The sequence below is a fragment of the Aricia agestis genome, chromosome 6 (assembly GCF_905147365.1).
Source record: "Aricia agestis chromosome 6, ilAriAges1.1, whole genome shotgun sequence".
Taxonomy (NCBI): Eukaryota; Metazoa; Arthropoda; class Insecta; order Lepidoptera; family Lycaenidae; genus Aricia; species Aricia agestis.
The window spans coordinates 12,799,006-12,816,963 of record NC_056411.1 but is presented as its reverse complement, the minus strand read 5'-3'; the positions used below and the strand labels follow the sequence as shown (position 1 = coordinate 12,816,963).

Genomic DNA, 17,958 nt, shown 5'->3' with positions numbered 1-17,958 from the left:
CATCGCTTCGTCTACACCCGAAACTGGATTATTTGGGAATTCTATGCCAAATGCGAACAATATTTGGCCAACAAACAATGACGCTGCCAGCACTCCGACACAATTTGAGAATCGTGCAGCGAATTTTACTTTCAATACTAATACAAATAGCACGTTTGGGGTACCTCAGCAGCCTTCACAGAACATATTTGGAATTTCGAATCGGAACACTAACAGTAGCCAGCCTAATTTGTTTTTTAACACGGCACAGAATCCACAGTCTAATACATCCGGGAATCTGCCGGTTTCTAATGTGCCTATGTTCGGCGCAACGAGTATATCAAATACTACTTTTGGAACGAGCACAAATACATCTGGAGTATTTGGCTTTTCCCAGGTGTGTAATATTTTTAATTTTAATGAGAACTAATATGCATTGCCTTCCCGGTTCTTATAGTACCAGAGATTTTTTTTTTCGAGCAAAATTTGCATAATTAAGGCCTTCAATTAAATTTAAATTGTATGTTAGACTATTCGCCGCATTTTGTGATACTTTTTTGCTAACCAACACTTTTATCTCTGCAGCAACAACAGCCGCAACAACCGACCGGCATGTTTAATTTCGGGTCGGGAGGCACAACGCCACAAGTTCAATTCAATATGGGCAGTGCCCCCTATACTACTGCGGCGCGACGAGTGAGGAAAGCCGTAAGAAGAACGCGACGATGAATACGGTACGCCTTGATAATTGAAATATCAATAAAAACGAATTTTCAATTTTGTTAGTTTTTCTCAAACTCCGGAACGGCTGAACAGATTATGCTAATTATATCAATCTTCATAATCTTGAAGTCGGTACCAGTCTAAAAAACTAAAAATATTTTGTTATAGAACTCACGATTCTTAGCTGGTACCGACTTCAAAATAATGAAGATAAAAGATTGTGTACAGAAACAGTTGATGTTTAGGTGAATTCATACATTTTAGTTCATTAAAGAATACGTAATGTTATTGTTTCCACTTGGTAGTCGTTTTAAATTTTTTTGTTAAAAATAATAATTGCATAAGTGTTTCATCGCGACAGTCATCAGATCAGTCGCGACTCGCGACCCATACTTTGAAGAAAACTACATTACTTGAATATACAGCCTTTAACTCTATAACAACTTAAAGTTATTTAACAGCTGAGGCAAATTAAATAAGTACTAGTAATTATATAAATAAATAGTTAAGTACAACGAAACGTTGCTTTACTTCGTGATGTAAACAAAAGGACGCGATGATATAAGGTCGTTAACCTATAAATGAGAAACGAGTATTCAATAAACGCTCAGTCTCGTTAGAGCAGTGATTGTAAGCATACGTGTGTAAATTTTAAAAGGAAAAGTAAATATAAAGGTTAATATTTCCAATCCAGAATCCACACTGGCCAATATTGTATCCAGTAAGTTGTTGCCTACTATATTTTGATAACTAATATTATGCATCTCATATTATATTATATTTTTTTAAAGATTAATTTTTTTCTCACTTTTTTTGGTTAAAAAGTGGGCCCCGTGCGAGTTTCTTACGCCGGTTCTTCTCGCCGGGTTCGTTCCTGAACCGGTAGTAGGCATCATGTAGATCAACGTTCTGAAAGTATTTTCTTAAAATCTATTCAGAAATAAAACAAATTTTATTTATTTATTTATTTATATTTTCTACTAATAAATTAGTTTCTATACAAGGTGTGACAAAACTAAGCAATAATATGTACTTTGGATGTGTATGAGTCCTCAGTATTGAGCTCACCTTGAAAACAGCAGTGCTGAAAGAGTAACTTTTTAAAACTTTTGTATGGGTAAATGGCTGACGCTGGGGCACTTGCCCATACAAATCACAAAAAATGCTCTTTTAGCGCCGCTACTTTCACAGTGAACTCTATATATAATATTAGGAATACACACCCTAAAGCAGGGGTCACCAAATGGCGGACTGCGGTCCGCATCCGCACCGTAAACCTATTACTTTTCTCATCGATATCTTAAAATACCTTTGTAATTTTCGTAATCGCTTACCTTTGTTTAATAAAAAAAAATATATAAAATGTGTGGACCGCGAAGGTCGTTTCATGTGTTAAAACGGACCCCGAGCGAAACTAATTGGTGACCCCTGCCCTAAACCCCTGCACTTAGTTTTGTTACACCGGTATAATTTTACTGTTTCCTAGCCTAAATATTGTAATAGCAGATTTTTTATGCCTCTGTTTTAATATTCAAAGATAATAAATATTTTAACCAATAATAAAATGTTTACGCCTCTTTAAGTATATATGTGTAATTTAACATTTAATAATAATATTAAAACAAAATCAAAAATTAAGGGGGCTCCCATACAAAAAACACAATTTTTGGCCTAATTTTGCTCTATAATGGTAAGGAACCCTTCGTGCGCGAGTCCAACTCGCACTTGGCCGATTATTTGTCATTTTCTTTTTACGACAAATAATGGCTAATCTTCGAAGCAATTTTAATAAATACAGCATTAATCCTTATCCAATTTAACATATATACATTGTTGATTTAATGTAGATCTATATGGCCCTTTACACTTTACAGCTTTAAATGAATATTCTCGAAGATTATTCATTTAAAGTTTAAATTATTACAATTCACAGATTTAAAAACTGCGGGAAGTAGCTTTTGCAGCGGTACCGACCAATGCGGGCCACGGTTAGTAATCTATAATATAAAAATGAGTCGCTGAATGTGTTGCTAAGCGCAAAACTCGAGAACGGCTGAACGGATTGGGCTAATTTTAGTCTTAAAATATTCGTAGAAGTCCAGGGAAGGTTTTTAAGTGACACGAAGTTCACCGGGACAGCTAGTAATGAATATAAGTCTAAACTGCTAAAGCGATTTTAATCATTTTTTCAGTGGTTATACCCGATGCGCAGCCGGAGCGGGTCGCTAGTATCAATATAATGAAGGAATATTATAATAATAGTTTATAAACAAATTAAACAGCACATTTGGACCAAAATAATCTTTAAGTACAGAATTCTGTTAAGCAGTATTAAGAGGGCGACTAACCCCAAAAATCAAACGTTGTCCCTCTCTCTTCACACTCACGCCCGTCTTTCATATGCCAGGTGAAAAAGAACGACGCGGATTCATCGCCAAATTAGTTTTTTCTCAATAACTAGATAAATATATAAAATTAAAAAAAACCGCTAGGTCGATCTCTCAATGATAGAATTTTATACAATGTGTTAATATATTAACTTCAATGCACGGTTATGGCAATAAATGAAAAATTCGTGAAAATTAGATGCATCTTTGTGATTTTTTTCTATCGAGAAAATTCTAAGATATCGTGTTTTTGCTCAGATCGAATTCTCGGATATATAATGTAGTATCTAATTTTAGAAAATGAAACAATTCGGGGCTTATTTTCAAGTATACAAATTAATTATAAAATCGACATTTTAGGGTTAGTCGCCCCCTTAAATGCCTCTCGCTAATTTTATTGACATGTTAATTTTAGTTATTAAGTATCTATGTTAATATTATGCAAATCACTATGTGGTCAATAAACCGAAATTAGTCACGCGTGTGTAAACAGGTTTAAACAATAACTCATTAAATTGTAATAATAAAATAGAATATTTCTAGTGTATTCCCAATTCCCACATGATACCTGTTAACTACTATATTAGCTAAGTACTCAAATACGGTTTTGCTCGATAGTTTTACTCCAAATCGAGTAATAATTACTGTGTGGACCGCAAAGTCATAGCTCGGAGGCTCGCGTCAAGCCGGCTCGATGGAATTAAAGCAAAACCGTATGTGACTACTTAGCTATATTAGGTATATTTTGGGCGATTTAGGAACTTCGAAAGAAAGTTTCCAAATGTCATCACATTACCGTCTGTGATTCAGTTTCATTTTGATCTAAACATAAATAAATCTCAGTTTAAGCAGCCGTAAAGCCTTTTTACGATATTATTGCAATAATGCATATATATTATACGGCGCGATAAACAAATATAAAGGCAAACTAATTTAGCAGAGTTTTAATTTTTAACTTTATTTGAATCCGTCAATCAGACTGAGCATAACAAAATATAATATCATGGATTTCGTGTCCTCCTATTGATAAATTAACGTGGGAAGTTATAATTTTAGTAAATGATAACTGTTATTTGCTAAAACTAGCTAAACTAATTAAAATAAAATAAAAACATAACCATTTTCGTTTGATTTGTCACCAATACGTGAAGAAATATAATATGAAAATCAGGAACGTGTATTTTAAATGTGGTTAGGTACCTAAGTATTTTACTGCTACAATAAACAGTTATTGATATGTTATTTACTTTGTTGCAGAATTAACGGAGCCATAAAATAGCTTGTGTAAACAGAGTGAAATACACCTATCCGTCCAAGTATGGCTGAAGTAACAAAAGACGATAGGGTTCTGGGTAATATAATAGATATTACCAAAACCAGCAAATACTTCTTAATAAATTTTGGTACAGGAGAAGAAGCCAGATTATACGTATTAAAAGATCACGTATTAAGATATTATATTTCTACTACAAAAATATTCTTAGAATATCCGAAGCCAAATAATGAGACTGATGTTGCTAAAATAATTGCAAAGACTCTCGACGATTACGGTGATGAAGCATTTCAACAATCCGAACTTGATGAAATAACTACACATTATATTGTGAAAACAAAAGCTTTACAAATAGTGTTTGCTAAGAGAACTGGAACAATAAAAGTAAACGATAAGAGATCAAACAAAGACGTTTTGATTGAAGCACATCCTTTGTCTTATAATGACCAAAAGTGTAAGCAAACGTTGCATCAAAGATCAGACGAATACTTTTTTGGAGGTGGTATGCAGAACGGAAGATTCACTCACAAGGGTAAAAAGATAAATATTGTTAATAGTAACAAATGGACGGACGGATGGGTATCGTCTCCTTGTCCATTTTACTGGTCGACATATGGATACGGAATCTTAAGAAACACGTGGCAGAAAGGCTCCTACGATTTTGGAGAAAAAAAATATAATGATGTTGTAGAAACTACGCACGAGGAAAATTACTATGACGCGTATATTTTCATCAATTCAAAACCAGCAGACATTTTAAAAGATTATTTTGAGTTAACAGGCAAGCCATTGCTCTTGCCCGAATATGCATTTTACGAATCCCATTTTAACGCTTTCAATCGTGACTATTGGGTTGAAGTGAATGCTGACACGAAAGGTGCAATTTTGTTTGAAGATGGAAAATACTACAAATCTTATCAGCCAAAAGATATTGGAGATAAAATAGGAATTTTGGAGTCTTTAAATGGAGAAAAAAATAACTATCAGTTTTCAGCTCGAGCTATGTTAGACAGATACGAAAGACATGATATACCTCTCGGCTGGTTTATTCCCAATGATGGATATGGTTCCGGTTATGGACAAACCGATTCGTTAGACGGCGACATTGAAAATTTGAGACAGTTTTCCACCTATTGTAAGGAAAAAGGCGTTCAGCTTGCTTTGTGGACCGAGTCTAATTTACATCCAGCTGATCCTTCGAATCCTAAAAAGGGAGAAAGAGATCTAAACAAAGAAGTAGGCGTTGCAAACGTTGTTGCGCTTAAGTGTGATGAAGCATGGATAGGACAAGGCTACTCGTTCGGATTAAACGCTATTGAGTACGCTAATGGTATATTTAACAAGGCAACGAAGAGTAGAACCAGACCGATGATTCTGAGTATCGACGGTTGGGCTGGTACCCAAAGGTACGCGGGCATATGGAGTGGCGACCAAAATGGGGGAGAATGGGAGTATATTCGTTTCCACATCCCTACGTACATTGGTACTGGTCTATCGGGACAACCGATCGTAGGCTCCGATATGGATGGAATATACGCAGGAGGTAATAAGGAAGTCAATATCAGAGATTTTCAGTGGAAGGCATTTACACCTCTTCAGCTTAACATGGACGGATGGGGTAACACACCTAAAACACCCTTCAGCTACGACGAAGAAGCCACAGATATTAACAGGGCCTATTTAAAACTCAAATCCATGTTAATGCCTTACAATTATTCTATCGCATTCGAATCTATAAATGGTCTTCCAATGATTAGGGCCCTGTTCCTAGAATTTGCGAACGACAAAGCAACGTATACCACCGATTGTCAGTATGAGTTTATGTGGGGTCCAAACATACTCGTCGCCCCTATCTACAATGGCATTAAATCGATGGGACAATTCCTACGTAATGGCATTTATTTACCTGACGAGAATCAAATGTGGATGGATTTCTTTACAGGCGAAAAATATCAGGGTGGAAAGGTTTACAATAACATTTTGACCCCATTGTGGAAAATACCCGTCTTTGTTCGAGAAGGCTGTATAATACCAATGACTAACCCTAACAACAATCCAAATCAAATCGACCGAAGCATAAGAATATTTACTGTGTACCCCAGAGGTGGAGAGAAATTCAAAGTTTATGAAGATGATGGCATAACTAAAGATTACGATAAAGGGGAATACGCGACCACTGAAATTACCGTTGGAAAAGAAAACTTGAATGACGTAGTAATAAAAATTAATAAGACGACTGGGACATACAAAACGATGGTGAAAAACAGGTCGACTATTCTACAAATTATGGCAACAGAAAAAGTAGGTTATATTAAGACAGCCATAAACGGTGAATCTGTAGATCTGCAAAAAGCAGCTAATATCGAGCAATTTAAAAACAACGATAACAATATGTATTATTTCAATGAAGAGTTTGTGATTAATCCATATTTAACTAAGTATAATATTAAACAAAAGTTCATAAGCTTGAAAATAAGCACGTTAGATATCACTCAGAACGAAATAATTATAAAGCTTAAAGGTCATAAAAACGATTCTAAAGTGTTCGGTAGAGTCGACGAAGTAAGCGAAACGATTGCGCCACCCTCTGACTTCAAAGAAGATAGTGATAAAAGAACATCTACCAACATCGTCCTAACATGGAAGAGTAATGATAACATCGAATATTACGAAATAGACAGAGATGGAATAATATTTACACATATTAAAGGAGATTCATTTACCTTCGAAGTGAACAATGTATCCGTAAAATATAATTATCGTTTACGAGCCATTGTAGGTTCCATTGCTTCCAAATGGAGCAACTCTATTGAAGTTTAATTGTGTTTCGTTTTTTTTTTTATGTCAGTACTATTCGAAATTCGTACCAGAGCATTCCATATAATTATGTGCCTAATAAAACTAGAAATAAAATCAATTATCACAAATATATTTATGTTAAAAAAATAATAAGATATTGGAATGAAATATTATATTATAGTCATATCATAAAATAAAAAATATAAATAAACCTTCTGTTTAATTTTGCAAGTCCTCGGCACTTCTTACAGCTACAATTGTACAGACTGAGGAAGGAGCATTAAAAACACAGTTGACACAAATATCTTCTAGGACGCAACTGTACTCGTGATCTGGGTATCTGCTTCTAACATAATGAGATCTTGGGTCTTCCGATAGAAGATTTTCAATATTAGTTTTAAATGTATTGGCTCTTTCACCGATGAGACCATTTAATCTCTCAAAAGCCTCGTCAGTAAAAGTCACTTGAAATCTTTGCGAAGGTGGGTTAGATATCCAAGATGCTATGTTTATTTCAGGGCTTGAGTTAACATTGTATCCAGTCTGCGGTGGGGTAAATCTTTCCTGGCCATCTGGTGCACCACGTTCCGATTCCACCAGCTGAACAGGATATGTATTTGGACCATCAGGCAGTTCCACACTAGATGGCGATTCTGGAGATGGTATGTCATCATTTCCAGGTGACAAAGCATCATCTTCGAATGGGGAATCTGATAAATTCCCAGTATCTATTCTTATCGCGTTTGCTGAAGCATGTTGTTCTTGACTGAAAATAAAGAGATTAGGGAATGTTATTATTCGACAAATTTACTATTCGAATAATTCGAATATTTTACAAAAGTTTTCGAATAATTCGAATATTATTCGAATAATTCAAAATTTTTGAAAAATGCTGAAAACTCTGAACAAGTACTGTACTAAGTAACTGAAAAAGTAACAAAAAACTTCGTACAACTATGTACAACCTATTTTGTTAACACTACGAAGTAAGCAATTCTAATTTTTACTTTTATCAACATAAATCTTTGCAAATGACATAGTTAATTTTTATCGTTAAACACTTTAAAAATGTATATTTTAAGGTTACAGCTGGGCAATAAAAGAAAGGCTGTAAAGTGTAAACCGTTTTCGATCGTAGCACCTTTTACTTTTCTCATGTGATTATACTTGAAACAAGTCAATGGATACAGATCGTGAGCGACCATTACTGACGATACTGAAATCCATGACTGAAAGGAATTTATATAATATCTTCATTTTCATGTCTTTAGGCAAAATCGTTATTTTGCCTAAAAACATGCAAATGAATTTATTAGACGTTTCTAAAACATTGTCAACGGCGACGATGAATGGTCGTATACTCATTAGTTAGACTAAAAACAGATTTATCTATACTAATATTATAAAGAGGTAAACTTTGTTTGTTTGTTTAATTGTAATAGGCTCAAAAACTACTGGACTGATTTTAAAAATTCTTTCACCATTCGAAAGCTACATTATTTTTATAGTAAGATAGGCTACTTTTTATTTTGGAATATTATATATGTTCCGTAAGATATTTCAGTTTTTTCGGAAACAACCAGAAAATTTACTTATTTTGCGTGCGCTGCCTGAACTATAAAAGATAGAAGTATACAATGTTCTGAGTAAATGTAGATCTTATAAATATCTACAAAAATGTCCGCGACACACTATACCTATCTATGTCAAGTGAGGCACAACAACCATTTTTTTTAATTTAAAATCCTGATTTTTTTTTGGACTATATTTAAACGCATTTATTTTACTCATGCTAATAATCCTTATACAAAATAAATTATTTCATCACTAAGTACAGTTTATATAGATTATATTTGGTCTTTAAGCGATTAAAATTGGACGTTTGGTTTAGAAGTTATGGCGAAATTAAAATATTGCGATTTACGTCTGTTTCGAAGTGGGCATTACGAATGCGGGGCGCTCACGGGAGGGGTATCACTACATAATTATTATTATTATTATCGGCCTACAGTGTCCCACTGCTGGGCAAAGGCACTTAACCACATAATATTTAATATTATTTTATATAATTATTTTATATATTAATATTAAAGTATTTCGCCCATATTATTATTTTATTGAAGTATAAAATATAAGGCAACGTCCATCGCTATCCCGTCGCACAAACAATGGTTGCCGTCAATCTTGAGTTGTAGTAATTTACTATTATTTATTCAACAATTAGTGCACTTATCAATATAAAAAGTAGCCAGTAGCCGATTCTCATACCTACTGAATATGCGTATAAGATTTGGTAAAAATCAGTAGAGCCGTTTCGGAGGAGTACGGTAACTAACATTGTGACACGAGAATTTTATTTAATAAATAAGATTATGAGACAAAGTCGCTTTTTTCCCTCATGTCCATCACATATTTAAAAATTGCGGGACGTAGCTTTTGCGGCAATACCAACCAATGCGGGCCACGGGTAGTAATGAATATAAATTATTTAAAATCAAAACTACTAAATCGATTTTAATCATTTTTTCAGTGACATAGGCTATAATATATTTTATACCCGTGCGAAGCCGGGGTGGGTCGCTAGTATATTATAATAATATCATTAAAGATGTAGAATATTCATAAATAATATTATTTTTCTCAAATAAACTTAATTATGTTCTTATTCCATGTTAATTTAATGTTTGATAGGATTTTAAACAAAAATAAAAAATATTTTTACTATTCGAATTATTCGAAAAATAATTTGGCGAATATTCGAATATTAAAATCGTCGAATATTCGAATAAAACGAGTATTCGAATATTCGAATAACATACCCTAAAAGAGATACATACTTTTAAAATAAAAATAGGAAATGTTTAAACTCTACATAAACTTTTTTATTTTTATAAGTTCATACACATTTAAAAAATGTACATGAATTTATGATAACACTTCAAATTGCCATCATAGTTTCATGTTTTAATTGGAAAATACAGGGTGAATTTACTCATGAATTTAAGAAACTTTACAATGGAAGCAACTTTTAGTAACAGTATGAAACAGCATATTTTAATGTCAGAATAAAATATATTCACTTTGTATATATTTAAAATTTACAAAGGTATACCTGTCATTATTATTTATTTGTAAATTAGCAGCTGCAGTAACATCGCTGACTCCCTCTGTAGGAGGTCTATTTAGTGACAACATGGACGGCTCTCCAAATGCTGACATAGGATAATCATACTGTGGTATAAAGGGCTTGATATCAAGAACTGGTGTGCCATTGACCATATCTACACCATTGAAAATTATTTTGTTACCTAAAAAAAATCACCATACATTTATTAAGCATCGCACATTTATAAGAATGTCTTTTTAAAATATTAAACAGAAAACTAAATTTAAGCCTACAAATAATACATACATAGTAAAAACATTACTGTGTTAAAAAAAGTATGATACAGTGATTGAAGCTGCAGTATCATCAAACAGTTTTCATTGCTTGTGTTTTGTTGTTATTACTATGTTTTTCTAATTTTTTCTAAAATTCAACACAGTACATGCATGATAAGCATAGCATCAAGCCATTTAGAAGAAAATAAAGTAAGAGACCAAAAATATATATTTTATTATTTTATATTTTTTTTTTGTTGAAAAAGCAGGCATATATATACAAAAATACCTTCTATACTATGAATCTTGACGAGAGATAGACCAATGGGGCAGGGCCTGTGAGGTGATCTAGTTGAGAACACTCCCCTCCTCTCCCCATCTAACCGAGGGGGTGCAACTTTGGCCGGTACATGTGTATTTTCTGTTTTGTGAAAGTGGAAAATTATCCTAGAATATAAATTTTGTAAATTAATATGTAAGTATTACATGCTGTTGATAAATCAATGTTAATGACGTATTTTAATACTAGATGACGCCCGCAACTCCGTTGCGCCAAAACTCATTTATTGCACTGGGACCATACATTTTTTCGGAACAAAAAGAATCCTATGTCCTTTCCCGGGACTCAAAGTGTCTCCATGCTAAATTTCAGCAAAATCGGTTCCGCGGGTTGGGTGTGAAGAGGTAACAGACAGACAGACAGACACTTTCGCATTTATAATATTAGTATGGATTATAGCACAAAAAAGAAAATATAGCCTTTACTTTTTCATTTTGATTAAAAATGTGTTTCAATAAAGTATCATACCACATATGAGAAAATTCCTCTAATCCACAAAGTGCGTGTTCAGGGTTATTGAAGACTCTGAAATCTATAACGACAGCGCCTTTGGATTCAGAGAGAATAGTAGGTTGGCGAGGAACAGCTCTCTTATTGATGAAGGAGGATTCTATGTAACCTATGGGCTGATATGATATTGTGTTGGGGTCATTTGCCTGTATTATGTTTCCCTGGTTGGTGCGATTGTTGCAAACTGTTGTAGCTAAAAAACATTTTTAATACCAATGATAATACAAAAGCTTTTGATACCATAATGAATATACCTACTTATCATAATTCAACATACCAATAGCTGCACAATTAGAACATTTCAGTTCATTTAAAAAATCTTTAATGTGTTTTATTTCTTTTAAATGTTCATGTTTGAGTGCAGAAAGTGATGATCTAAAATTAAAATAAATTAATTATAGAGGTGTGTTGTAACTGGTAAATTATAATCAGATATTAAAATTATCCCAGAAGAATTACCTCAAATTTTTTATTTCAGTTCGTGTCACAGAAAGTTGGTTCTTTAGAAAATCAATATTTTCATTCATGGTTCAGCTGTGTTGTTTAAAATAATATTATTGTTTTAAAAATGATTTCAAGTTTCTTGGTTTAATACCAATAAAAAATTCTCATAATAGAGGCTTGAGTGGCTTGAGTAAAACTTTGTTGATTTACTAAGAAGTAAATAGTTTACGAAGAGCTTATTTTTAATTTATAAATTTACCAATTTAATTAAATACAGTCATTTAAACAATGAACACAAAACATTGAAGAATGAACTCCAAGTATGTGTTCCTGTTTTGTACGAGTAAACTGGGAGTATTCATTGACGAGATTTAATTGGTTACCGAGATGTCATCGCGGTAGTAAGTATACTGATGCTAGTAAAAGAACACTGTGTGCTTTTTAGATCTGTCAGCTTGTGTGACATTGACGTATATTTTTTTATGGTTTCACGGCATACAAATTTATGGTAAACAAATTGTTCATTATGAAATCGATTTCTGAAGTAGTTAAAAATCGATTTGTCTGTCTGTTAGCTCTTTGCCCCGTGTATTATAGCGGCTCTACAAGATGGGCCAGTGCTGGCTGATCGAATGGCACATGCGATGGCTATGCAATGGTCGCAACGGCTCTACATGATGGCCGTGTTCAGTTGTGATCTAATCTAACTTAAATCGAAAAGTTTAAGTGTATATTTATCACACAGATGAAAACCATTTTCGGTTTCGTTTGACAGCTGAAATTGTTGCTCTGTTCCGCTAGGTATATTAACTTTATGGTACCAAGGAGATTTATAGTTTGGACAATGAATTTTCTACGCAGTACATGTAGGTACAGTCTGTCAAGAAAGTGAAGAAATTAAAAAGTGGCAATATCGTAGTGTCATCCCTTCCAAATCAACGTAAGAAAAAAGGGATGACACTACGATGTTGCCACTTTTTAATTTCTTCACTTTCTTGACAGACTGTACATCAGCAGACTGCTATCGATGAACACCAATAAATTAATATTTTGTTTGATAACATAAATTAATAAGTTGAGATTTTGTTGATTATTAAAGATTTAAAATTCAGCCGTGCAGTCCTGCAGTGAATGGGCCTCACTGATTGGTGAAAAAATTAACAGAATAATATGATGCCAAGAAAAAAAAAACCAATAGATTTATGTTATTAAATGTAGTCAAAAAGATTATTTTTCCGAAAACATTTTCACTTTTTATTTACCTAGCTGCGTGAGTAACGTTTATAAAGGCCCGGCCGGCAACACCGAGTGTGAACCAATCAGTGAGGCCCATTCACTGCAGGACTGCCGTGCAGTCCTGCCGTGAATGGGCTTCACTGATTGGTGAAAAAATTAACAGAATAATATGGTGCCAAGAAAAAAAACAATAGATTTATGTTGTTAAAAGTAGTCAAAAAGATCATTTTTCCGAAAACATTTTCACTTTTTATTTACCTAGCTGCGTGAGTAACGTTTATAAAGGCCCATTCACGGCAGGACTGCACGGCAGTCCTGCAGTGAATGGGCCCATTAAAACATCACTGGGTTGCTAGATTAATTTACTTGGTGCGATGAGTATAAAAATAATCAAATGAATATTTAAAAAAGCAAAACCTATAGGCGGGCGCCAGACAGGTGATCAAATACGCGAATTCGCCAAGTGTGGCACTGACATTTGCCTATTTGTGCAAAGTTAATTGCTGGCATTTTCCTATTTGTGCAAAGTTTCAAGGGCGTCGCCAGCCGATGGCGCAGGGGGGGGGGGGGGGGGGGCAAGTTGCCTTTACCTACTACAATTCATACTTTTCTCATTCTCTCGAATGGAAAAAGTAGGTATGAATTGTAGGTATAGTCGACAGCACATGAAGGTTTTCACTTGTACTACGAGCCTTACATCTACAGCGATTATAAAAACAGTATCTTAGTACTATATAAATATATATTCTGTGACAGTACAGAGTCCAATGTGTAAAGCTACGAGCACTAGCTCTTGACTATGCAATAAAAAACTTGTAAATAAGTTATAATAACATTGTATTGTTTTTTTTATTATCAGATTTTAATTTATAGTGGTCGTTGTTTGCATTTTAATTGGCAACTTTTTTAGAATCTCTAGGGAGGGGCAGCTGCCCCCCTTTGCCCCCCTTGGCGACGCCTTTGCAAAGTTTGCTTAAACTTTGAAGCCCATGTCTGGCGCCGGCTAGAGCAATACTGACCTAACGATAAAGAATGCATAAATATAAAAAATAATCAGTTTCGGTAGAGATGAGATGCTAAGATGCAATTTTTTTTGCAAAATTTTAAAAAATATTTATTAAAAACTATATAATAATAATAGCTCCCACACCGGTTTCGGTGACGGTGGCCGGTTTCATTGAAACCAGGCCAGCTACGCAGGAGTAATTTTATAGTGCCCAAGTGTGTGCGCAGTACACAAGGGCACTCTCTATTCCTTTACTCTCATAACCCAGTGGGACGGAAGACCGACACGACCGGCGAGAGATCAGGCGCAGGACCGACTTTTTACATGCCCATCCGACGCATGGATCATCTTACTTGTCAGACAATCAGGTGATCAGCCTGCATTGTCCTAACCAAACTTGGAAATAACAGGTTTCCAACGCGGGAATCGAACCCACGACCTCCGAGTCAAGAGCTGCGCTCTATACCACTAGACCACGGAGGCGTTTTTTATTTAAAATTTTATTTAAAAAACTATATAATAGGCGACCTAACAAAAATTATTGTGGACCTATACAGACCTAACGATAAAGAATGCAAAAATATAAAAATTAATCAGTTTCGGTTTAGATGAGATGCTAATAAAGAGCCCCGGAGACGATCAAACGGTTTGATCACCTTACGTGTTTGATGCAACCGTTTGATGTCGGTTTGAACGGTTTGTCAAACGACACTGCGCAGTTTCATTCAATACGCGCTGTCGAGTACACGTCTTGTGATGCAGAAGATGTTCTAGATTCTAGATCGAGGATCGCGATTTTCTTATCTTATGTTTATAACGTTAATGTCCTCTGTCAGAAGAGAAAAAAAAAAGATATACGTGGGAGAGCCATGCTTCTGCACAAATGGGCCGGCTCGACCGAAGAAATACCACGTTCTCACAGAAAACCAGCGTGAAACAGCGCTTGCGCTGTGTTTCGCCGAGTGAATGAGTTTACCAGAGGCCCAATCCCCTAACCTATTCCCTTCCCTACCTTCCCCTATTCCCTTCCCATCCCTACCCTCCCCTATTACCCTATTCCCTCTTAAAAGGCCTGCAACGCACCTGCAGCTCTTCTGATGCTGCGAGTGTCCATGGGCGACGGAAGTTGCTTTCCATCAGGTGACCCGTTTGCTCGTTTGCCCCCATATTTCATAAAAAAAAAAAGACTGGTCCAAAGAATGGTATGGACTATGGACTAACATAATATCGTTTTACCCACGAACATCTACAGAAAGTGCTAGAAACTACAGCTTCTTTCTTTTTTTCTTCTTCATAATCCAGCACTAAACTAAGCCGGGTTTGATCAAACCTTCAAACGCGTCGGAACACGATCAAACGGCGCGTCAAACACAACGAAAATATGAAATTCCATCAAACAAGCTTCAAACACGTAAATGTTTGACAAACCGTTCAAACTAGCTTTGTAAACGATCAAATCGGTTTAAGTCAAACCAAAATTTACGTGTTTGAGTCAAACCATTTGATCGTCTTCGGGGCCCTTTAGATGTCATTTTTATTTTTTGCTAAATTTGAAAAAATATTTATTAAAAAACTATAGGAGACCTAACAAAAATTTTTGTGGACCTATACAGACCTAACGATAAAGAATGCAAAAATATAAAAAATAATCAGTTTCGGTTTAGATGAGGTGCTAAGATAATTTTTTTTTGAAAAATTAAAAAAAATATTTATTAAAAAACTATAGGGGACCTAACGAAAATTATGGTGGACCTATCGATTAAGGTCATTTTGATTTCAAAAATCCTTCGATGGGGTGCTAAATTTGTGTAGGTGGCTGGCGGCAATATATACTAGTAATCTGTGCTCGCGGCTCGCGACTCGCAGTGCTGCCAGACGTTTACGAGCTACGAGCACAGAATATATAATAGTAGTACCAACAGATTTCCCACTAGCGCAACCCGTTTAAAGAAATAACGACTCATGCTACGACACTATAAAGTTCGAATTCCGACCGCGCAGTGCTAGGTGCCTCCAATTATATTTACCTACATGTCCGCTCCCTTTCTATCGCATAACTCGTACTTTTTCTGACGAAATCAGGGTTGTGTCTTTTTAAAAATAATATTTTAATCTTTATATTTAATTAATTTATTTAACTCGAAATAATCTAAGATATTGTATCTTAGTACTAGATAGGTAGATTTAATTATCATAAATTCGCGTGTAACTAGTTACACGTACTTAGGTATCTTAATTATTGAAACCCGTCTGATATTACCTACTTAAAGTGTTTGTGTAACTTAGTTATTTTTGTAAGCAGATAAGGTTTTTTGGAGGTTTTGAATAGTACTCATCACGAAATAATATAGTTAATAGCAATGACGCGAACAAATAGTCCAGGAGCCAACAACTAAAAACACATAAGTACCTACTTATAATTTAGTTCTCTCGAGCAAATTTTAGTAAACCCAACCCATATTTTATTTATCAACATCGAAAAAAGAAGGAGGTTATAGTACGTTCGGTTGTATAATTTTTTTTTTTTGTGTTTCTGTGACAGCGAATGAATAAGTACGCAGGTAGGTATGCAACGATTAACGAACAACTAAAAACTCGTGCACGTGCGTCACCGCTCGCCTGTGAGTCCCTACTGAAGTGCCCCTTTAAAGGGGTACTTACAGTTCTATGCCTATACTCGCAAGTGGGACAGGCCTGCTACGAGTAAAATTCCAAGACTGCGAACTTACGCGGCAATCTTTCAGTACGCGAACTTTAGGTGACACACATGACACAGGCGAGTAAGGTCGTCGAGCCATAAGTCCGCGTACTTACTCGCGTGTCTGTCACTTCCTTAATATTATTATAGCTTCATTCATTATGAGATCACGTACTCGTCATTTTGAATAAAATTCGTAAATTGTAATGTCGGCTGTACACTCTCGCCGAGACACAGCGAGGCGGCACGAGTGCGAGAGTGTATATGGGTGCGCTCGCCTCGTCTCGCCTGTCTCGGACCCTCTCAGCCGAGTCGGTATTTTGCGCCCGAGACAAAGGGTCTCGCGAGGAAAGCGAGCGCATTACTGTACACTCTCGCGTTTTTCACTACTAGTCGCGCCGCTAGACAGTGCCTGAACAGAAAAATAACAATAATAAACGTCATTATCAGTCATTTTCTGTGAGAAATAAAATTAAATATGATTATAGATCTTTGGATTACAATTATATCTTTCGATGCATGGTGAATGGTGATGGTCCATCTTCTCTGAGTTCATAAAGTTGCGATTGAACTAAGCGAGAAATGAGAATGTACATGATCGCACTCGGGAAAGGGGCTCACACACGACTCACGAGACTCTCACCCGAGAGCTCTCGTCGTCGGGCACCGACAGCCGACTGTCGTATCGCTAACGTGTAGAGGCGTACCGCCATCGCTGGGCCATCATCCTTTGATGTGCGGCCGAAAAACTGACACCGCCGCCCATCCACGGCCCTGCGCTGGCGCCATCGGCCATCCTACGCCACTACGTCCTCGCCACGCTGGCTCATCGTGATGGCCCACTACGCTGGCCGATCGTGTAGAGCCTCAATTACAAAATGTGCGCCGCATTGAATCGGTTAAGCAATTGATTCTCGGAGCTGGGGTAGCAGGGGCAGAGCCCCCCAATCAGTAGGGCTGGAGGGGCGAAGGCCCCCTCATATAGTAATCAAACCAAACAAACGATTAAGTTACTTGATATATTCCGATAATATCGGACGAGTAAGCTATTTTATTCATGTGATAATAATCGGACGAATAATTAAATTTAAAATTCATCCGTTAACCGGGCGACTAGAAACAGTCTACAATCTACAATAATGATTAAAGGAAATAATATTATTTTAGTCATGTTATTTTAGT

The 17,958-nt window shown here is 35.6% G+C and overlaps 3 protein-coding genes across 4 annotated transcripts in view; 1 reads left to right on the top strand and 2 right to left on the bottom strand.

Moving 5' to 3' along the window:
* The window catches only part of LOC121728406 (proteasome subunit alpha type-5), a 29,137-nt gene extending 11,206 nt beyond the window's left edge, over positions 1–17,931 (bottom strand). Inside the window, exons 1-2 of the mRNA XM_042116580.1 lie at positions 17,917–17,931; positions 1,736–1,740 (exon numbers count right to left, since the gene is read on the bottom strand). The gene's annotated coding sequence lies outside the window, so the exon portion shown is untranslated. The remainder of the gene's footprint in view (positions 1–1,735; positions 1,741–17,916) is intronic.
* On the top strand, positions 576–7,261 carry LOC121728401 (oligosaccharide 4-alpha-D-glucosyltransferase-like). 2 transcript variants are annotated; one of them, XM_042116573.1, is made up of 2 exons: positions 576–713; positions 4,347–7,261. In XM_042116573.1, the coding sequence occupies exon 2, from the start codon at positions 4,408–4,410 to the stop codon at positions 7,180–7,182; it is 2,775 nt and encodes a 924-aa protein (XP_041972507.1). In that variant the 5' UTR covers positions 576–713; positions 4,347–4,407; the 3' UTR covers positions 7,183–7,261. The 2 variants fall into 2 exon arrangements, with proteins under 2 accessions (XP_041972507.1, XP_041972508.1); XM_042116574.1 differs by lacking the exon at positions 576–713 and adding an exon at positions 1,328–1,423.
* Positions 7,369–12,089, bottom strand: LOC121728404 (tRNA (adenine(37)-N6)-methyltransferase). Its single transcript, XM_042116576.1, has 6 exons — positions 11,852–12,089; positions 11,670–11,767; positions 11,351–11,585; positions 10,832–10,989; positions 10,274–10,469; positions 7,369–7,927 (listed from the first exon to the last, which is right to left on the bottom strand). Exons 1-6 carry the CDS (start codon positions 11,917–11,919, stop codon positions 7,381–7,383), a joined length of 1,302 nt encoding a protein of 433 aa, XP_041972510.1. The 5' UTR covers positions 11,920–12,089; the 3' UTR covers positions 7,369–7,380.
* Positions 17,932–17,958: the final 27 nt, after the last annotated feature.